The 22,329-nt window shown below is 51.8% G+C and overlaps 2 protein-coding genes across 3 annotated transcripts; one reads left to right on the plus strand and one right to left on the minus strand.

The window, feature by feature from the left end:
- Positions 1 to 444: 444 nt before the first annotated feature.
- Positions 445 to 4,982, plus strand: LOC122383609 (nuclear fragile X mental retardation-interacting protein 1-like). Its single transcript, XM_043370204.1, has 2 exons — positions 445 to 480; positions 2,997 to 4,982. Exon 2 carries the CDS (start codon positions 3,023 to 3,025, stop codon positions 4,742 to 4,744), a length of 1,722 nt encoding a protein of 573 aa, XP_043226139.1. The 5' UTR covers positions 445 to 480; positions 2,997 to 3,022; the 3' UTR covers positions 4,745 to 4,982.
- A 25-nt stretch (positions 4,983 to 5,007) lies between these two features.
- LOC122383610 lies at positions 5,008 to 19,559 on the minus strand. Of its 2 annotated transcripts, none has more exons than XM_043370205.1 (16): positions 19,527 to 19,559; positions 18,395 to 18,458; positions 16,188 to 16,374; positions 15,657 to 15,856; positions 15,159 to 15,278; positions 14,698 to 14,886; positions 14,137 to 14,241; positions 13,470 to 13,807; positions 12,942 to 13,128; positions 12,627 to 12,727; positions 12,151 to 12,281; positions 10,868 to 11,041; positions 8,518 to 8,568; positions 6,885 to 6,955; positions 6,239 to 6,433; positions 5,008 to 5,974 (listed from the first exon to the last, which is right to left on the minus strand). In XM_043370205.1, exons 3-16 carry the CDS (start codon positions 16,351 to 16,353, stop codon positions 5,285 to 5,287), a joined length of 2,718 nt encoding a protein of 905 aa, XP_043226140.1. In that variant the 5' UTR covers positions 16,354 to 16,374; positions 18,395 to 18,458; positions 19,527 to 19,559; the 3' UTR covers positions 5,008 to 5,284. The 2 variants fall into 2 exon arrangements, with proteins under 2 accessions (XP_043226140.1, XP_043226141.1); XM_043370206.1 differs by lacking the exon at positions 19,527 to 19,559 and adding an exon at positions 19,243 to 19,332.
- Between the last annotated feature and the right edge of the window lie 2,770 nt (positions 19,560 to 22,329).

Below are 22,329 nucleotides of genomic sequence, written 5' to 3' on the forward strand. Positions count from 1 at the left end.
GCAGGGCCCTCCTTTGATTTGTAGGGGCTAGAGCTGACACTGGTACAGGGAAGCAATCTTGGAGGAGTTTAAAGGTGTTATGGAAGTGCGACTGGAACAGACCGTTTGGTAGTGTTGGAGCAATGGGCTTGATGATGTCATCACGCGCTGGCAGCGGATGGCAGCGTGCTTTGAAACAGCGCCACGGTTTGTGATACGGAGGTAGGTATGGAGGTATATCCCTCATAATCAGCGGCAATGGAACAGAGGTTTCTAGAGGTTTTTACAACACTTTCTGGAGGTATTGGCAGCACTCGACCTGGCAACACTGATGTCTCCACCCTCGGCGCGGACGGTGGATATAGGCATGGAAGACCTTGTTGAACATCGCTGAGCGTTGTGGATTACGTAATCCTGCAGAGGGGGGCGTGCCCGCTGCGAGATCGACGGGAATAAAAGCGCAGAAGACCGGGCGAAACATGCAACGGTCTTGCCGGAAAGGTCATCTGATGATTGTTGCGTTAACAATAATTTGCGGCGTTGGACGTGATGCTTGTTAATGAAAAGAGCCCCTGAAAGGCGTCGGTGAAATCGTTCCCAATTTTGGGTACGCCGTTCCCATAATAAGGAACGCTTGCAGCGCCAGTGTACGAGAGCGTTCCCAAATTTGGGCTCGCGGCCCGGGTGATGGACTGCTTTAGAAATAGGGGAACGATTTGAAACTACGATGGGCCTTACAATATCAAACTCTTTCCCAACAATATTGAGACAACTATCAGGCGGTTCACGATCGTTTTATATTTTTTGGACGTCATTTAACAGTTCTTTTTCTTGTTTTAAATAATGCCTACATGGCGTTCCCATATTTGGGTTTATCGTTCCCAAACATGGGAACGAAAATGCGTTCCCGAAAATGGGTACGCTTGACCATAGTTCCGCCTACTGAACTATATACAATGGGATGACGTCAGTTGGACTTTTGAGTTATAGCTTATTTGGAAATATTCCTTCATTTTGAGGACAGTTCAGTAGGCGGAACTATGGTCAAGCGTACCCATTTTCGGGAACGCATTTTCGTTCCCATGTTTGGGAACGATAAACCCAAATATGGGAACGCCATGTAGGCATTATTTAAAACAAGAAAAAGAACTGTTAAATGACGTCCAAAAAATATAAAACGATCGTGAACCGCCTGATAGTTGTCTCAATATTGTTGGGAAAGAGTTTGATATTGTAAGACCCATCGTAGTTTCAAATCGTTCCCCTATTTCTAAAGCAGTCCATCACCCGGGCCGCGAGCCCAAATTTGGGAACGCTGTCGTACACTGGCGCTGCAAGCGTTCCTTATTATGGGAACGGCGTACCCAAAATTGGGAACGATTTCACCGACGCCTTTCAGGGGCTCTTTTCATTAACAAGCATCACGTCCAACGCCGCAAATTATTGTTAACGCAACAATCATCAGATGACCTTTCCGGCAAGACCGTTGCATGTTTCGCCCGGTCTTCTGCGCTTTTATTCCCGTCGATCTCGCAGCGGGCACGCCCCCCTCTGCAGGATTACGTAATCCACAACGCTCAGCGATGTTCAACAAGGTCTTCCATACCTATATCCACCGTCCGCGCCGAGGGTGGAGACATGTCAAGCACCTGTCTGCTAATCACCGAGAGTTGACGAGCACAAGAAGTATCCAAAAATGGGAACGCTGAATATGTTACACCCTCAAAACACCTAGTCCCAATGAAAATCTAGTTTTTTCCTTTCTTAATGAGTGTAAGTGGCAAAAGGCCTGGTAGGATGGGCACGACGTATGATCGAAATCAGCATAAAAATTATAAATAAGCCACACAGAGCGACCTATATCAGAGAAATTCCCCCAACCGATCATGCTTAGAAACGCCGAAGACAAAAACCACGCTCATGACACTGCTTATAAAACAACGCTAAACAGCTAGCATCCAAATAAAATATGTCTTTCAGGGCTGATAAAATACAGCTGAATGATTTTAAACCACTGAAACTGAGTTTACAACAGTAGTTCGGTAAAATCACTGACGTTCCACGCGGTCGATCGCCCCGACACCAAATGTCAACAATATTACCTCGGGACTGTCCGCGTGTTCGCTTGCATATGTCATCATCTGGTGTCGCTAGAATGAAACTTCATAACCAGGCGAAAATTATTATACTTGACCTCAAAATGTAAAAAATGCTTCATTTTCCTTAAACTTGCATGTTAAATGTCGTATAACCCATATTTCCACCATTCTGTCATTTTTAAAAAATCATTAAAAATATCATTCCACGGTCAATTTCCTTGTTCCACGGTCAGATTAAAGATAACTTTATGGAGATTTAGTAGATACTTAAATCAGCGTGCACTTTTTTGAGACGTGATGCACTTTTGAGTTTTAGTGGGCGAACGGCCGAAAAATTGCCTTCCGTTCTCATAAATGGGAACGCCCGTTCCCATATTTGGGAACTCCGTTCCCAAAAATGGGAACGTTCCTATATTTGGGTACTCATGACCATAGTTCCGCCTACTGAGTTGCAGTGGTTTATGATCCCTATTCCAAAAGCTTTATTGTTTTGTGTAGCTGCCTAATTGAATAATACTGTTATTTCATGTAAATATTTGATAACCTAATTAATCATTTATTTTTAGAACTCATTAGATTTGGACTAAATGTTACTGTGTTATTGTGTATTTTGAATTTTCTTACACAATATCTGTATATAATACATAGGTATCAAGTATTAAGTAATTTAAGTATCACAACATAAAATAAAGATTATTGTTAATGATAAACAAATTTTTAGCTCTGGTTTGAGGCTGATGCATTTTTCCATCCTGACATTGCCTAAAACACAAAAGATTGTATTATTCTGTGAGCATGAGACATCTGCTCTAGCTGCATGCTGGAGCCACAAACAGGTGGCTGTTTTTTTTTTTTACTTAGCTCTGATAAGAAACATTCATGACATTCTTTTTCAACTGTGTTACTTTTCCCTTACAGCTCTGGAGGCCTGACCACTGACTGGGATGGCGGCGCGACCGTTCTACTCGGCGCCGGTGAAGTACCGACCCGACTTCCCCCCTCCGCCGGGTCAGATCCGCCTGCCGACGCCGCACGCTCAGACCGCTCCGGCAGCGCCGCCCGGCTTCACCAGCGACAAGCCGTGGATGACACCGCACCTGGTGGCCGAGATCCGGCGCCGCAACTTCCTGCAGAACCGGGCGGCGCGCTCCAGCTGCGAGGAGGACCGCGCCGCCGCCGACCAACAGCGCCAGCTCGTCAACCGGCTGGTGAATGAGGCCAAGGAGCGCTTCTGCCTGGCGCACCCGGAGCGAACCGACGAGATCCTGGCGTCGGACCGGCGCGCACGGCCTTTCCACTGCGGATCGTGTGACCGCAGCTACGGCACACAGCAGCAGCTGGACGAGCACTGCCGAGAGCACGTGCGCTGCGGTCTGGAAGACTGCCCGTTCACTGCCCACCCGCGCGTTGTCGAGAAACATGTGACCATGCAGCACCAGACCGGACTGGCTAAGGTCATCATGGCGCTCAACACGCCCGAGGCGATCGCGCGCTGGCGCGAGCAGCGGCGCGCCAACTTCTGTCGTCCCGAGTCGGCGGCGCGCCGGCAGGCCGAGCAGGCAGAGCGCGCGGCGCGCGGTATCCGGATACCGGAGCGGGGCGGCCGCTTCCCGCCGGCGCAGGAGCGGCCCGGGCGGGGTCGGGGACGCGGCCGCGGCCGCGGCGGCAGGGGCCGCGGTCGGGGAGCGCACCACCGTCCGCCTGCCCAGCAGCAGACAGCTCACTCAGACAGCGACGAGGAGGGAACGTGCCGCGGTCTGGCTCCTTTCACCGGAATTCTGGCTGTGACGGCATACACAGACGCCGTGTGCGAGAGCAATGGCACAACGGAAAACCAGGACGCGGGAGATCCGAATGCAGCGGAAGAACAGGACATGAAGAAACACGACGAAGTCAATGGCCAAGATGTCGTGAACGGTGACGCAGCGGAAGGCGAGGATATCACGAATGGTGACGTAGCGGAGGGGGATGACGGGAACGGTAGCGTAAAGCAGGAGCCCGCACCACCCCCTGTAGACGAGGACCCGCCGGCCGGACCGAAGTGCTCCCCATCAGTACCCAGCGGGGGTGACAAGGTCCCGGAGAGACCCACGACGGTCGGCTCCGTACCGCCTCCCGGCCCCGGCTGTGACTCTCCGGCTACCGCTCCGGCCTCTGCGGACCGTCCCACCAACGGTAACTCGGGCGGCCGGGGCCAGTGGCGGCGGGGACGGGGACGGGGTCAGCGGGGCGGGGGCCGGGGAGGTGGCCCCGCACAGCCTCCCAGAAAACGGCGCCGTCCGCTGACCCTGCTAGAGAAACTGTTGGCAAACGACATTCGTCGCGAGCGGAACATCCTTCTGCAGTGTGTGCGGTATGTGGTGAACGAGCAGTTCTTTGATGGACGGCCGATAGGTGGGGCGCGAGTGGCTCCCCCTGGTGGACAGAGCGCAGAGGAGGCAGCTGGTTCTCCCTCCGACCGGGCAGAACCATCGGACATTCCAACATCGTCGGTAGGAGGTAGCGATGCGGTGCCCGAGCAGCCGGCGCCATATTCTGCGGAAGATACCGAGGTTTCGAAGCAAACTGCACCACAAGCAGAGGATACCGAGATGTCTGAACGGCCGGTTCCGCGGCTGCTGGGAGGAGCATACTACGACTCTGACGCCATATCGGACTCAGATTGAGCAGGACTGGTCTGATCGCCATTGGGTGACTCTCTCGGCCAGTGGACCTCAGCCTACAAGGGGATGCGAGGGGAACTGTGAGCTCATGGGATCCTCTGTGATTGCGATACTGTGAGAGAACCAATATCCGCTGGTGACATCTGTCATACCAGCGAAGAGATGGTTGAGTGTCTTGGTTGGTCGGCGATGTCCTGTCGGTCAACTACGCTTGTTGAAAATAAAGTGAACCGTTTAGTTACCCACGGGTTTCACAAACACAGATACATATTCACAGTTTATTAGAAACTGGCGCAACACACACCAGAAGTTCATAATAATTCTGGTTGCAAATAAGCTTCGCAAAACCAACCAAATCGTGACGATGGGTAGATGCTATTTATCCGGGATGAGAATGTACAATGTAATGTGTGAATGTGGAAGCGTGCGGCGCAGCACCCACAGCAAATGGCGTCACTGCAGCCAAAAGCGGCTGCTCTTCACAGCGGCTCGGTGGGAGCCGCGGTTTGTACGTTCTCGGGTCCCTCGCTGGCGGCCGGCCGCTCACCGCTGCTCGGCCAGCAGCGGCATGCTGGCGCCCGCCTCCGCCTCCGTCTCGCCCTCGGTCCCGGCCTCAGTCGCGGTCTCCGGCGCGGCGGCGGCTGCCGTCAGGTCCCGGCCGTCCGGCAGCCGGATCTGGATCTGACCGGCGTCAAACTCGGCCGCCGCCGCCGGCGCCGTCTCGCCGCCGGGCGGCAGCGGCGCGTAGTCGGCCGTGTCCACCAGACCGCCGACAAACTCGTCCAGTACATCCCCCACGGGCTCCGCCGGCTCCTTCCGGCCCGCCGGCGGCCGCTCGCCCTCCGCGGCCGTACCGGCGGGGTCAGACTTCTCCACCGGAGAGCCCGCCGGCTTCGTGTCACCCTCGGCCGACGCGGGAGCGGCCCCAGCGTCCTGCTCCATGGGCTCCTGTGTGTCGACTCCCTCCTTTTCCGCTGGCTCTGGCTCTGGCTCCGGCTCCGGCTCCGGTTCCGTCTCCATCAGCTGCTCGGGCGGCTCCTCCATCTGCGCGGCCAGAGCCTCCTCTAGTGTGAGTGTGGCTGGCGCGGCGGCCGGCGGCCGCGGAGACTGGGGCTGCTCAGCGGCCGACGGCGCCGGCGACGAGACGGCTGAGGCTGCCGCTGACGCGGGCCGCTCGGTGGGCAAGTAGACGCCCTCCGGCAGGCCGGTCAGCGCCGACCGCTCGGCGTCGATCTGTAGGCGGGAAACGTAGGTCGTCAGGACTCCCGCAGGCGGACATAACAACCGGCGACACCAGACACAATATGTGATGATGTGATGAACCTGTTTCTCATTTGAACCTGTGTTTCATTACTAATCACTCCAGGCACTGTGAAAACGGTGCCCCGTTTATCTAGTTTCACCATACAAATAAATATCCGTATTGCTCATTTCTCAACATGAATAAGATAACACACACTCGCCAACCACCACCCTTCACATCTTTCCATTTCTCACCGTGAATGCGGCACTCTCGTCCACCTCCTCATCCTCAGCGGGGGAGCGCAGCGCGCCGCGTACCCGCTCCCGAAACTGTTTGACACACTCGGCCATGGCGTCACAGAGCCGGTTGATGCTGCCTCCCGACTGGTCCAGCAGAGTGGTCACCAGCTGCTCCGGCGACAGCGGCTCCTCCTCCGGCTCCTTGGGTTCCTGGGGGGAAGATCAGACAGCCGTCAGAGGGGTAACGAGGGTAAGAGGTCATAAAGGCAATGAACGTGGTCCAGAGGGGCATGAATGTGGGCAGATGTCAGGAGGGTCATTGCAATGTAGCTAAGGGGTACACTGGAAGGTGGGTCAGTGGGACATGGGGGATGAGTCACTCTTAGAGGCAACGAATAAGTGATCATTCAAGTGAATTGATGATCAATTACGCTAGTCTCGCAGAAACACGGAACCTTGCGATCTCATAACTGTCCAATTCTGACTGGATAACCGGAAAAGGCGAGGTGAACAGGTAGTCTGCGATAACGTTGCACCGTAAGCATTTCCAACCACAGCGTAATCAAAAGTCCATCAATCGCAACCAGCCGTCATTAGAGCGAGATGGACGAACCACGGCGTCCCTGGGGGTCTTCGGGCGTGGCCCAGACTCCGTGCTTACCTCCAACCGGGGTCGTTTGGCAGGCAGACGGCTCTCGAACGCAGGCTGGCGGGGTGGCCGACCTCTCCGACCTGAGATTTGAAAAACAGCACAGACACGACGATCAGAGGGGTACCACCTCCTAATGGCTACTACGTCACACAAAGAACTGGGGTATAAAGTAGTCATTTTATGGGCGCAAAATGACCTTAGTAGTTCGTTCATTGGGGTTTACGTTCATTGGGGTTTGAATGACCTTAGTAGTCGGCGCGCCCTAAAGCCCCAATTAACCCGCGCCCTGCTGGGGGGGTGTTTGAACACCCCCCCCCCTTGTGGTTTTTCGCGAATATCTCAAAAACGGCGGCGCGGAGCGCCGCCGTTTTTGGTACACCTTATCATACATCAATTCTACACATGTTGTGAAAATTTCAGACCAAGGTCATTCAAGGTCAGGTCATCAGGTCACTTGAAGTGACCTCACCTCATAAAAAGTTTCAATGTCTGTCATAGCTACACCGAGTGACCGATCGCTTTGAAACTTTCAGCGATTGCTAAGAGCAATAGCACGTACAAAATGTATATCTCGGAATTTTGATATCGATGACCTAAGGTCAGGTCAATTTTGCGACCTCCCCATTATAAGTCAATGGGAGAAAATTGAAATGCGCCTCTTTTGGATGAAAGACATTATAAACACTCCCAAACACCGAATTGCAAGTGGATTAGACACACTGAACACGAAAGTGGTGTCCGTGACCTTTGTTTATGCCCTGAGGTCATCTTAGGTCACGAATGGTATCTAACAGTTTTTCGCAAATAACTTTTGATAGAGGCATGCTAGAGCGATGAAAACGCCTTAGATGTGTTCAGCTCGACGATACGGATCGACTGATATGCAACATGACCCTTTCTGGTCAGGTCATGACCTTGAACTGAGGTCAAATTTTCAAGTTGACCTTTCAAGGTCAAGTTATAGTTCATTCGATGCGTCTTGATGAGAGGAACACGATGCCGGTAAAAGTAAGCTCGTACAAGGCTTGGGTCAAAAGTTATTGCCGAAAAACTGTTTCCGAAAAAATCGGCTATTTTTGTAGTTTTTGCCCCCTGCAGGCAAAACCGTTGACGTTAGGTCAAATCTGAGAGAATTACTCAGAAAGGGCGTTAATAGGGCTATCGAATGCGCTTTTCCGCGGCGCTGTAGCTCTATTGGTTCCCGAGTTATGCGTTGGCTTCTTGGAAATTTTCGCTATTCGACCTGGAAATCGGCCAAATTTGGCCTTCAATGACCTCTGGTGACCTGACCTTTGACCTGACCCAAAAATTGACCGAAGTGATTTCGTCATTATTTTTGACGCTCTTTCGAACGCCGCCTTCCGAGTATCGCTACGTGGCCCAGGAGCCGAGTTACAAGGGGGGGGGTTCAAACACCCCCCCCCCAGCAGGGCGTGGAAATCCAGGACCCCCAGCCGGGCGCGGGTTAACAAACAAAGTAGGTAGTCATTTTATGACGATAGACAGCTGCAGCATTAGTACTGGAACCTTGGGGGGCAGCGAGACATAGCAGCTTTCAAAGACCACTTATCAGGCTGCTGTTGCGGCCCCGTCGCATCGTATCGTCGAATACGTTAGGTAGCATCACACGTCCGACACTCACCTGTGTACACCACAGCGGGCCTCGGCTTGACCGGAGACGGGAAGTCCATGGCTGCCAACAGACAGGGCCAGGTGTCAGGAACACCAACAATAGTTCCCCAGTTCAAGCACATTAACTGGCAGACTAACCCAACGGCCAACACAAATGATACGACTAACTTCAACCGCCAGTGCGAAGCGCGGATACACGTTGCATGACAAATCCATCGGAATACTTTTACCATGATCTGGATGCCTAAAAAAAGAATAGTCAACGTAGTTACACACACGCTACCAAGGGCGGCGCCACCGTGGGGGCAGTGGGGGCAGACTGCCCCCACTGGCAAGAGGCCGTGGGGGCAAGACTATGTTTTTGCCCCCACAAAATTTGGCTGATGTATGGGAACAGAAGAACGGTGCAACATTCATTATAGGAGGTTATAATAGTACGCCTGTTTTTGACGGTCCTCGTATCAAGTGCGTCAGCAGAACGTTCGTTCTCGGACCGTCTGTCGCATATCTCCTACTCCCACTCATTTTCCTACTCATTTTCATTCACCAAAAGGCTGCCCTCGAACTTGATCTCGAGGAGGTTGAGAAGTAGTTTATCAAAAGTCGGCCAGAGAAGAGATCACCTTCTTTTGGGAACCCTTAGACTGAGACTGAGCTCAGAGAGGTATGACAAAATGTGATAGGTATGTATATTCCGGGTTATCTGGAATTGTATGTGGGTCGCCCTAATGGAGCTTGTTCTTGTACCTATATCAATCGTACCTATGTGAGAGAATCGCACATCTATACGTACTACGGGGAAAAGGAGAAATAGGTACCGACTATAGTTTTGAGGAACACACCATTTTACATCTCAACGAACAACATAACGTTTTCACAGGTTTGTGTCTCGCAATCTAGTTTTATAGTTTTATTTCGGCCGGGCCCGGGGGTAATCCTAACCACCGCAGCCCGGGGTAGCCCTCCCCCCCCCCTGTTTAACTCCGTTAATAAGGCAGGGCAGCTACGGAAACAAAAATGGTACCAAACGAAAAGTATCTATGAGAAGATTCTAAAGCACCTAAACTTTTTGACCTCAGGTCAGTTTTCAAGGTCAGAATTCAAGGTCAAAGGCAAAAACCGGCATTTATGTAGTGGTCTCAAAGTACGTGTTTCCAGAGGACGGCATGGTGCATAAAATCGGCTAAAAGGGATGTTGAACAAAAGAAGAGCATCCGTGGATTCCGATGATGTGCATAACATTCAAATTCAAGGTCACGATCATGCTCAAAATTGACCACAAACTTTGCACTTTTTCTTAATATCTTGTATACTAAATTCCGAGATGTTTTGATATGTTTTCAAGCTTAGCGGACCCCTATTTGTGCCTTAGCTTACGATACAAGGCTGCTACAAGGTCAAAGTCACAAGAGAGTATCCTTGCTAGAGGCTATTTCACTATTCACGTCAGGCATAATAATTAAGACATGTTTTGCCATACTGAGGCTCTAAATGAATGCTTACAGCAAAATGGATGCCAGAGGCCCAGAATCGTGATCAGCGGCTACGAAATCATCACAAATGACCTTCCATGTGTAAAAAATCAACCAAATGTCATTCGAGGTCACATGAGGTCAACATAAAACTTCACCTTTTCCAAACAATATACATGTCATTCGACGCGTCTCGACAAGACTAATGCGAAGGTACCACTGCCGTAGCTCCTGGACTGGACCATTTTTTGTTGAAATTATTTGCGAAAAAGAAACTAAAGCCCCAGCTCGGGGTCGTTGCCCTGACCTCTGACCTCAGGTCACCAAAGTTACTTAAGTATTTTTTCTAGGTCAAATGCTACACAACCGTGCTCGTAATTTGTCTTCATCTCTAAAACTCAATTTTTGGCAGCTGGTTGAAGTTCACGTCTGTGACGCCGAAGTTTGCCGTGCAGGAGTCTAGAAAAATCGGCCCTGAGACATTATCAAGGAGGCTAGGTCCAAATTGTTTGCTTCAAAAGATGTCAAATTAATGGGGGATAAGGTACAGCAAGTTTCGTCTTTCTATCCCTAAGCGTTCGTGAGGTATCGCAAATATTCGCCAGGGGGAGGCGAAAAACGCCCCCCCCCCCCCTTCCGGGCCCGCGAGGGTTAATGGTTAAACTATACGCCTATGCATGAAACCTGAAACCAAAATAATTTTGAATAACAACATCTAGGGACAAGGTGCTCATGGATTTTGCAGATCGGCGTTATCAGACAACAGTTGGGTCAGTCTCAAGCTTGCCCCCACTGGCGAAAATTCGTGGCGCCGCCACTGCACGCTACCAAGTCCAACGTGCACATTTCACCCATCCCACCCCTGAGAAAGACCTTAGAAACACTCACAGTGTCTCCTGTGTGTGGGATTTTTCCGATAGTGGCCCTCGAGCCGGGCGTAGCCAATACACAGCGTTCCACAGGTCCGGCAGGTGAACCGATCACGGACCGCCTGCGGCACCTCGCGTTTGACCCGCGGCGTCCCGGCGGCAGTCAGTCGCTGGCCAGACTTGGAGGATGTCCCTGCGCCAGAGAACACAGAAGGGGGAGATCAGCTCGGTCAGAGGCGGGACGGGCAGTTCTGGTGACATTGCGACAAATTTTACACAAAGAGATCTGATCCATCCGGCTCTCACTAGATAGTTGTGCTTAACATCCAGTCCACTTCCACATCATATTGACAGATACCGCTGTCAGAACACCGCCCCCTCAGCCTGTGAACCCAACTGCCTGGAACCTTTTTTAGGAGTCCTCCCTATTGCCAAGGATGAGCTTTTCATCCATTCGTCTGCATCTTTATAGATTTTCCGTCCCCTGAACTCTCCGCGGCTGCCTCTCTATATGGCACGGTCAGTTCTGAGTACTCTCGCCCTACTGGCTGACCTGTCTCTCGCCTCTGTAACATCCCTCACAGTCTCATCCCTGCAGACTGACCTGCCTCTCCCTCCGGTGCCGCTTCTGTATGACCTGCTCCAGTCTCTCTCACTGACCCGCCTCCCCCGGCTCCTTGACGCCGCCCTCGGCCTCTCCCCCTCCTGCTCACCGTCGCCGCCCGTCTCTATACACTCCCCACTCCCTCTCACTGACCTGCCTCCCCGTCCTCCCCCGGCTCCGTCTTCACGCCGCCGCGTCTTTATACACTCCCCACTCCCTCCCCCTCTCACTGACCTGCCTCCCCGTCCTCCCCCGGCTCCGTCTTCACGCCGCCCTCCTGGTCCCCGTCGCCACCCGTCTCTATACACTCCCCACTCCCTCCCTGTCTGTACTGACCTGCCTCCCCGTCCTCCCCACTCCCTCCCTGTCTGTACTGACCTGCCTCCCCATCCTTCCCCGGCTCCGTCTTCACGCCGCCCTCCCCCTCCCCGTCGGCACCCGTCTCTACACACTCCCCATCCCTCTCACTGACCTGCCTCCCCGTCCTCCCCCGGCTCCGTCTTCACGCCGCCCTCCTTCTCCCCGTCCTACTCCCCGTCACTGCCTGTCTCCATACTTTCCCCATTCCCCCCTCTCACTGACCTGCCTCCCCATCCTCGCCCGGCTCCGTCTTCACGCCGCCCTCGGCCTCTCCCCGTCCTGCTCCCCGTCGGCACCCGTCTCTATACACTCTCCACTCCCTCCCTGTCTGTACTGACCTGCCTCCCCATCCTCGCCCGGCTCCGTCTTCACGCCGCCCTCTGCCTCCCCGTCGCCGCCCGTCTCCAGGTCTCCGTAGTCCGAATATCCGCCGTCCGAATCGTCCAGGTCCGGCTGGTTCAGGTCCAGTCTGAAACAGGCCAGAGGTGAGACTCAGTGGGTCAGCTGCGGCTGGGTCAGACAAAGCCGTTCAGTGGGGTTGGGTGGCAATACAGCTGTTTAGTAAGGTCAGAAATCCGATGTCTAAGCCGAAAATTTCAGCATTCAGTTCATAGGATTAGAACCATAATGGGTGGTGGGCAATCACTAATCACATCCAAATAAATGCATTCAGCCTCACAAAAACAAGATTATAATACCAGGATAAGTCGGTACGCATAAAAGTACCTTTGGACATTTAAGTCGACCAAACACCATCAAAAGAATCAGAAACAGAAGCAATTAATTCCACATGACTGTCCGGCAATCAGCCTACCTGTGAATATGCTTGTAGTCCTTGACCATGTGTTTGGGAGGCTTGGAGACGCGCCCCGTTCGAGTTTTAGTCGTGATTTTCTTCTTTTCGGCGGGATCCACCTGTAAATCGACAGTGGTCAGAGCGGGGTGTTGACTGAGGAAGGAAACACGCTTCGATCTGGGCAGGAGAAAACAGCCGCGGCTAGCTTACGATATACGGATACCACTAGCTTACAATGGTGAATCAGATCTGGAACTGCACTGTCCTACGAACTGTCTTACGAAGCTACCCAAGTTGACGGCAAAGACCATGAGAGAGAAGAAAAGAACGTACCGGCTCCATCTCCGTGTCCATGCCGGGGTGCCAGTCCTGGTCGTAGTCTTCCTTGCGCGGCCGGCCCCGCGCCCTGCCGCGACCCCGGCCCCGGCCGCGAGGTCGACCCCGACCCCGGCCGCGCGGAGTGTAGTAGGACGAGGAGCGGCCCCGACCGGCCGGCCGCTGGTCCTCCGGGTACACCACCCTGCCGGAAGAAGTCAGCTCAGGTCAGAGGTCATGGGTCAGAGTTCGGGGCAGGTCATCTCAGGTCAAAGGCCAGCTCACGTCATAAGTCGGTCGACTTCTGCCTTCGCAAGTCATATACGGTCAGAGTTCAGACCTCCAGCAATTATTACTGTTCAGTGTTCAACATGCTGCGCTTATTAATGGTCTAATTATTCAACACAGCTAAACGTACCGGTCGCCATGACCCAGACAGAAACCCGCGTCTCCGGCGGTCAGCTAGGACAGTATCTCTGATCCTCTCCCACCAGTTACCACCCCCTTCCTCCCTCCTCCCCCAGCGTATCTCTGCGGCCGCCTCACCGGTACACGATGCGCGTGTTGGTATTCGCGTCGTAGATGGTGTTCTTGGCGTTTCCGGGCACATTGAGCCTGCTCTGCTGGAGCACTGTGGCGATCTGTTTGAGCTGCTCGGCACTCAGCGGCTGCAGCGACTTGAACGTGTTGCCCTGCTGCACCAGCTGGATCGGGTTGTCTGAAGAGCCGAGCGGCCGCGCGGGCGGCGGCGGCGCGCCAGGCGTCTCGCGCAGAGGCCGCACCAGGATCTTGAGGCCGGGCCGCGGCTCGATGAAGTCCGGCAGGTTCTGGCCGTTCATGGGCGTCAGGATAACGGGCACGTCGGGGTCGTCCTCCGACGGATCCTGAAATCACCGCCAGAGCGTCGGTCAAAGGGGGACGGGGGCTGGTCATTAATTGGCTACTGGACTGCCTGGTGAGCAGTGGGGGTGGGGGAAGGGTCGGGGGTCTTTTATGTCAAATACTGCTATATGCAAGTATTTTTGAATGCCAGTGACTCAGCCATTTGGACCAGTTTAGATGCATATTGCCTACCCACAAGACGCTCAAGTAAAAATTGCCGACCCATTTAACCAAGTGCTGTTCCAGGCCTCAGCACTCTGCAGGTATGCATTCTGAAATACAGTTTGCTCCTAACTGCAGCGGTAGACGTGAGAGCGGTGACCCACTGTACCTCTGCTGTGGCGCCTGCGCCGTTCGCGTCATTGTTGGCGCCGTCCGCAGCCGCCGACTTGGTACCGCCGGCGGAGGCCGTGGTAGTTCCAGACCCAGACGCCGCCTGAGGGGGTACGAGACAGAGCCGGTCAGATAGGAACGTGGGCCGATAGGGTAAGCAGGGGCGTCGGAACAGCTCACCAATGGATATCAGACGGGACACACAGCACACATTTAGCTTCGACTGGACTGGACAGGACAACACACTTCTTTGGCTGCGACACTAAGGCGAGACAAACCACAACTTACTGGAACACAGGCTGCCGGGCCGGAACAAGACGACCGGGTCCCAACTTGGGGCCCCAAGCCAACAAAGACCCCTTGAAATGAAACACAATATTAGGACGTAATAACTCAACTTGGGCCCCCCTAAGACAGTAAATGCCCCTAGCAATGAAACACAATATTAACCAGGCATCCAGCACAAGTTTAAATGGGAGCTACTCGTGAGACTCAGTCCCCTCCTCGACTTATTCCTCAGAGTCCCAATGATCCCCGTTCCCCGCTGGGCTCCACGCACCTTTCCGACGGTGAGCCGGGCAGCGGTGACAGTCGAGGCGGCGGTGGCGGCCGATTTGGAGGGCGCCGCCGTGCCGCCCGGCCGAACCTGGGGCACCATGATCTGCCGGGACTTGGCCAGCAGGTCGGAGCCGGCCGAACCGCCGTCCGCCTGCTCCGGGTCGTCCACCACCTCGAACGTGTACGTCACCTGCGGCAGGGGCGCGTGTTATCAGATGTGATCGTCTAACGTCAGTGTGTCGGGTACGGGGACATTTGTGCCCACACGCCTGACTTCCCGAAACTGAGCTACATTTTTACCGTATCGTAGGCCAAATTTAAAGAGACGAGTTCGACGTTTATTGATATCTTGTAGTACGAGTTTCGCCTGCCCAAGTAAAGTGTATCAATTTTGGCTTATTATTTTTTCACGTTTCATGCTATATGTGCCTCACACAGAGGATGATCGTGCCTCTCGCTCACCTTGCTGTCTCCCTCCTCGGTTTTACCGGCGTCCAGAGCCAGCACCCCGCCAGCCGAGAGCTGCTGCTCGGCAGCGGAGGCGTCGGCAGACTCCTCCTGTTCCTCCGCCGACGGCTCCACCTGGCGGTAACGACGGGACACCGTCACACATTGACATACACTTTGGGAGATACGCTTACTCAGACACACCAAGACATATCTAGATAGACACAGTCAGATACACTTATTTAACATACAAAGGCTGTCTAAAAGATACGTCCTGCCTGGCGACTCTGTCTGTCTGACACTCACCTGTCCGGCGACTATCTGACATACACCGGACACGCAGAGGCTGTCCTGACACACGCCTTCTGGTCCAAAGTCTGACAAGACACACACCCGTCCGGTGAATGTCTCACAGGCACACACCTGTCCGGAAAATGTCTGAAGAATCCACCTGTCCGGTGAATGTCTGACAGACACACAACTGTCCGGCGACTGTCCGATAAACCCACGCACCTGTCCGGCGGCGGCCAGCAGCTCGTCGTAGTCGATGCCGAGCGCGGCTGCCTGGCTGGGGGTCAGTCGGACCGTCTGCTGCTGGCCGGTCTCGTCCTGCAGCACGGCCAGTACGCCCTCATCGCCGTCCTCTGCGTCCGCCAGCTCCACAGCGTCACCGCTGGCCCCGCCGGCGGCGGCGCCGCCATCGTCCTGCACCTCTGTGGGCGCACACAGACGGCAGAGTGGTGGGGTTAGACTCAGCGGTACCGCTTATTGGAACGGACAGCTTCGGCAATTCAACTCATGAACTCGTAACAAATCTGCTAGCTCGTAATAAATCTGCTATGTCCTAAATATTTAGGTTGTAGCGTAATATTCCCACCAAATGTCTCTTAGAAATGTGGTCGTCCGTCCACAATTCACATCAAGTGGATCGGCCAGGAAATACACGGAACCATCGGCCCTGGTCTATTCGTAAAAATGGAAGGCCGACGAATTAGGCACCAACCATCGATTCCATACTCCGTCCCCATTTGCAGAGTCGCTTACCGAGCACGGTGCCCGCCTGCTGCTGCTCCTCGGTGGCGGCGGCGCCCCGTCCGGCCAGCTGCGCCAGTGCCTGCTGCAGCACGTCCTCCGAGATGTCGCCGCCTCCCTCCAGATACACGGCCTGGCCGTCCACCAGAAACACGCGCTGGTCGCCGGCGCCGCTCATCGCTGCTGCCGCCGGCGCCCGCTGCCGCACACCGCACCGGGGGTTGTAGGGCAGGAGGCCACTGATTAGAGGGCAGATGCCCACGTGACCGGGCATTGGACACAGGTTTACACTACTGGCTATATTTTACTACCGATTAGGGCACAAGACAGTGACAGCGCCATACATCTCTTGGCAAAAATGTATCTTAGACACGCATTGTGCATGCAACGATTGTACAAAATGTGCATGATTACCTGACTTGTGGCTTGCTGGTACAGCCCTCAGCAGACTGCGTGGTAGGTATTCTTTTTTCGACAAAACCGGTGATAACTCAAAGGCTATGTTATCAGTCGGTCGGAACTCACTGCAAATAGATGCGCCATGCTCCACTTCTTCGATTAGGTCCATCACTAGACAAAGTATACGCCTTGTGTTGCAACAAAATGCAAAAGTCTGTTTTGGGGGCAAATATAAACTTTTGGATTTTGTTGCCAAACTGGATAGAAAATGAACACGATGATAATGCCAATCTAAGGTGCGAAGTCTTGCGCGTCATACTGATACGATTTCCGAGTGACCGATGGCATAGTATTCGCGTTATTCTCGGTTTTGTCGAAAAAGGAATACCTACCACGCAGTTTGCAGAGGGCTGTACATATTCATCCCTGAACATTTTGGCAGGCAGCTGACACAAAAGTGCACATGTCTCGAATAAATATCATTCGCATCACCATGAGAACAGGACTGCATATAAAAATGAGTACCTACATCACATGAGCTGCAAAATTCAAGACAATTCTTAAATAACAACTCTTGTGAATGATTATCCTGAGGTAATAAACTCCACAAATGCCATCTTTTCTGATGTTTCAAAGCTACACTACCCACATGGTAGATAATAAATTGAAAAAAGAAATCAGATTGCACTCACTGCCAATGTCTAAATTGTGGAGTAAATCATTTCCCATCTAATGCATCTTCAAAGAGAAAATGTCACTTTTTACTACATAACTACATTCAAAGGATTATTCTTTACAGTCATTCTGGCATCCATGACTAAATGGTAAGGCATTTACATAATCACTTGTCTTCCATTTCATTTCTGAATTCTGTTATGTAGTGAGCCACCAGCTTCTAGCAAACACTTAAAGCTAGGTGATGTAATGCAAAATTAAAGCTTAGGTTGGTTTCAGTACAGTCCAGCTTAGCATTTCATCACTAGTTTCTTAATCAGCCTGTCTAATTGCTTCAAGTGCTTAAGTGGAAGGCACAGGTGAAGCTTTAAGCTGAAAGTATAATATTACTCTTGATTTCACTTTTGATTTTATATTCATCGCAATGGCATGTCTCATGCCATATTTACATTTGCACTCAAAGTGATTCAAAAGACTTTAAATCTGACCAATACAAACCTCTCTTTGCTTAATTGCAGGTACTTAAAAAAATCAGAAGGTCCAGTTCATAAATTCACTAAGCAATTAGTCATACAAGACTGTTAATTTTGGCAGTTAGGGTTAGGAAATCCAGTGTCCCAAAATTATATTTTGGCTTGGGTGTCAGAGGGGAATATTCGTCACAATGTCAGTCAGAAAGGCAGAGAAAGAGGGAAAACAGAAATCATTAGTTTATTTGTGAATTTTGGAGGATGTGGGAGCTGCTTTACCTATAAGATTATTGAATCGAATATGGAGTAGGTAAAAGTTACGCGCAGATGCTCTATTGGTAGAATAGGGAGTGAAAATTGTTGTGGAAAATTGGATGTGGGAGCGGAAAATTATTTTGATTTGGATGCCCCTTCCCACCCAAACTGGCAGATTTTGGGACACTGAGGAAATCATCTAAAAATATTTGTTAGGCTGGGTGAACCTGAGGAGTGTAAGATAGTGATTTGAAACATTTTCTTACACTTATTTTTTATTAATGTGACAATATGTCACAGCATAATTTGCTAATTCAGTGGCAATGCTACAAAACTCTAGGAACACACCATGTTTTTCATAATTATCTGACTAACTTATGATCCTCTAGTCTGTCAACAAGAATAAAAAAACATCCTTACCTCGAACTCAAATATTACGCGGAGACCCTAGGTCAAGATTGAGATGCTCCAAGCCTCGGATCACCTGAAAAAGATGATAATGAAAAGTTATGAGATAAGAACCAAAAAGGCAACATCCAATCAGTGCAAATGTCAGTGGCACGGGAACTTCTTCCAGACTGGGGGGCTGAACCATAATAGAGATCAACCTTGGGTACCCCCAAATATAATTTTCTCACCGGTTTTAGGCCAATTATTTTTCAGACCTTTGCCTTTTCAACGAAAAAAACGAAAATATTTGCAAAAAAGTGAGGTATTCCATATCAGCTGACTGAGTGGCAACCTGGAATCAAGGTTTTAATCTGCCAAATGAGTTGCCGAGCCAGTGAAAGAGGTGGATTTTTTCACACATGCTTTCTTCCTTTGTGACCCACAACCCCTAATTTGGGGAGGACAAGCTGCCCAAACAGTTCCTGGCCTCATGAAAAGTTGTGGGGCACCACCCCCACAGCCCCAGAGTTGTGGGGGCAAGCTTCCCCCCTGCCCCCTTCCCCATGGTTCCCGCGCCTATGTATGAATCTATGAATTTATGTTGGTAGATTTCTGATTTCGATTCCTCCAGCTATGGTGGGGGGGGGGCTCAAATACATTATGAACCCCCTAGCCGAAATGTTGGGGCGGGGCCCCGCTAGCCCCTGGATCCCGCGCCACTGCACAATGTGCATCATTGTGGTGACTTGCAGTATCAAAAATGTCAGATTGGCAATTCAATTTCAATCTGCAAAGAGGTAAGCTGACATTTGTTGCCATGCTTCCACATCAAGCAGATGTTATCAGGAACCAGAACCAGTATGGTTGCAAAAACTTACAACAGCCATTGCCATTTATGCAAATAATAGCAATATTGCCAACAAAACACCGGGCAAATGTTTAAAAATGATAAAAGCAGACAATTTTCAAAACAATGTCTGCGCCACTTTTGCCTAAGAATTACGATGAAGAAATAGTTCGGAAAATAAAAACAAAAGAAAAGACAAATAACAAATCATGGATTTTAGTGATTAAACAAAAGTGTAAATGACAAAAAATAATCATACACCACAGTTCCCATGATCAGCACGCGAAAATTCAAGGAACAAAGCAACGGACTCACCCAATCAATGGCATTCCTTCAACAACCGACGCCATTTGCCAAAAATGGTCCGACGAAGGATTGCTGCCATATTTCTGGCGACGAAGGCGTGACGCCTGTCTTGACGGATGACGCCAAAACCCTATCCTATAGGGCCTTGGATCAAGATTACTTTAGCCTTGGATGACGCTTCGAATGGCCCGTATGGTCCGTACGCTTGGGCCGTACGTACATAGGACTATATGCGGCCCGTACGGTCGTATCAAATGGAGATATTTCATTTTGGCGGGCACGAAATGGGTCGAACAAGCGGGCGGATCCGGGATCAGGATGCCCGATGCAGAATTGCAGAGACTAGACTTAGAGCCTTAGAGAGGCAGTGCCTACCAAGATTGTGCCTACGAGTAGTAAAGTAATCTTGGTGCCTAGGCCCAGTTCGGCTCCGGACCCGGAGCGGTCGCGGTCGGTCGGATGCGGATCTGGAGGCGAGGGATGAGAGCACGAGACGGCCTAAACGACGACCCGGCGGACTCGGCGGACGGGACGGGACGGGACGATACGCTGGGTAGGACGGACACATACGGACGGACACGAACGAGACTCGGACACGGACCGGGACGGGATGGACGACGGGACGGACACGGACGGGACGGACACGGACGGGAGTCGGGACGGACACGGACGGGACGGACACATACGGATGGACACGGACGGAACGGACACGGACGGAACGGACACGGACGGAACGGACACGGACGGAACGGACACGGACGGAACGGACACGGACGGAACGGACACGGACGGAACGGAGTACGGACACGGACGGAACGGAGTACGGACACGGACGGAACGGAGTACGGACACGGACGGAACGGAGTACGGACACGGACGGAACGGAGTACGGACACGGACGGAACGGACACGGACGGAACGGACACGGACGGAACGGACACGGACGGAACGGACACGGACGGAACGGACACGGACGGAACGGACACGGACGGAACGGACACGGACGGAACGGACACGGACGGAACGGACACGGACGGAACGGACACGGACGGAACGGACACGGACGGAACGGAGTACGGACACGGACGGAACGGAGTACGGACACGGACGGAACGGAGTACGGACACGGACGGAACGGAGTACGGACACGGACGGAACGGAGTACGGACACGGACGGAACGGAGTACGGACACGGACGGAACGGACACGGACGGGACGGACACGGGCGAGCGGATGAAGTGACAGTTTATCGGATTTTTAACCCGCGCCCTGATGGGGGGGCCATTTTGGCCCCCCTGTGGTTTTTTCTTAAATAGCGAGAAAACGGCGGCGCGCAGCGCCGCCAAATTTTGGGTACCTTACCGGGCATCAATTTAACACCTTCACACAAAATTTCAAGTCACAGGTCACCTCAGGTCAGGAGTTATTGAGGTCAAACTGAGGTCATGTTCGAGCAAAAATGAGCAAAAAACATGACATCTTGAAACGCTCACCAATTCTACAGTTAACAAGCAATTTTAAAGTTCTTTATGTGGTTGTGTAGAAAAAAGACGGCGCTACAAAACTGCTATCTCGGATTTTCGAAATTTTGGGACTTTGACCCCCAAAAATAAAAAAAAATGATTTTTTTAGAAAAACTCAAAAAATTTCCAAATTTTTTCGAATTTCGAAAAAACCGGAATATATGTGATAGTCCCTACGCTCTTCGATATACATACGAAATTTTAGATCGATACCTCTTTTTTTGGCCAAGTTATAGCAAAAAAACTGTTAAAAATTGATGACGTTAAATTTTTGAACTCAATTTTTAGCAATTCTAGACCTGGTAGCGCAAAACGGAGACCACCATTGAACTCCCCGTGACGAGCTGCATCGAATCGATACCCATTTTATGCAAAAATATCAACTTTGAAATTTGACCTAATTTGACCTGACCTTGACCTGACCTTGACCTGACCTTGACCAAAACGTGACCTAAGCCGGCCCTAAAGTCTGTCTGACCCACATAATCGCATTTGTCATGTAAAATGGACCATAAAACATGTATCACACGACACTTTCATATTGTGACCCCCCCCCCCAGTGACCTGACCTCTGTGACCTGACCTGGTATCAGTGACCTCAAATAGCAAAATATGTGTTTGAAGAACATTTCTCCACCGATGATTTTCACTGAAATGCATTTTACTCGATTTTACAACGCATTTCTTGAAATGCCTGTAAACGGTGAAAATTCGACCTTTGACCTGACCTGTGACGTCATCGGTTTGACCGAGGTCAATGAAATTGGGTCACAAGGTAGTTCCCCGTTGGGGCTATCCAACACCGTTTACCGCTTGTCGCTATATTGCGTGGTTCTCGAGATCTGAGGGGGGGGGCAAAATGCCCCCCCCCCCATCAGACCGCGTTGCTCGGCAGACCCCATCTGGGCGCGGGTTAAATACCCGCCTAAGTGGATGGATTGACAAGAATGAGGTACAGATAGAAATTCTGTGGGTGCTAGCTGAGTAAAAAAAGGATGGAAGGAAAGACGGATAGGACGGGTCGCGGGAGATTAAATGGATTAAGATTAAAGGGAGACATTAAACAGTAGGTAAGAGGTAGGCCGCAGGGAGGCGGTTTTCACGGACCAAGGCATAAAAGACGAACTGACGGACAGAATGTCCACCCGTCCGTCGCTTCCATCTTCAGGATGTTAAAATATCCTTCTCGTCCACGCCGCAAACCTCGCTCCGGGCTGGACAGGCAACTTTATCTCATGCGTGATGCGGGCTGCTCCCTTGGAGCGGCACCGCTGGATCCCAAGGGAGCA

This window comes from Amphibalanus amphitrite, unplaced genomic scaffold, assembly GCF_019059575.1.
Source record: "Amphibalanus amphitrite isolate SeventyFive unplaced genomic scaffold, NRLGWU_Aamphi_draft 000169F_arrow, whole genome shotgun sequence".
Taxonomy (NCBI): Eukaryota; Metazoa; Arthropoda; class Thecostraca; order Balanomorpha; family Balanidae; genus Amphibalanus; species Amphibalanus amphitrite.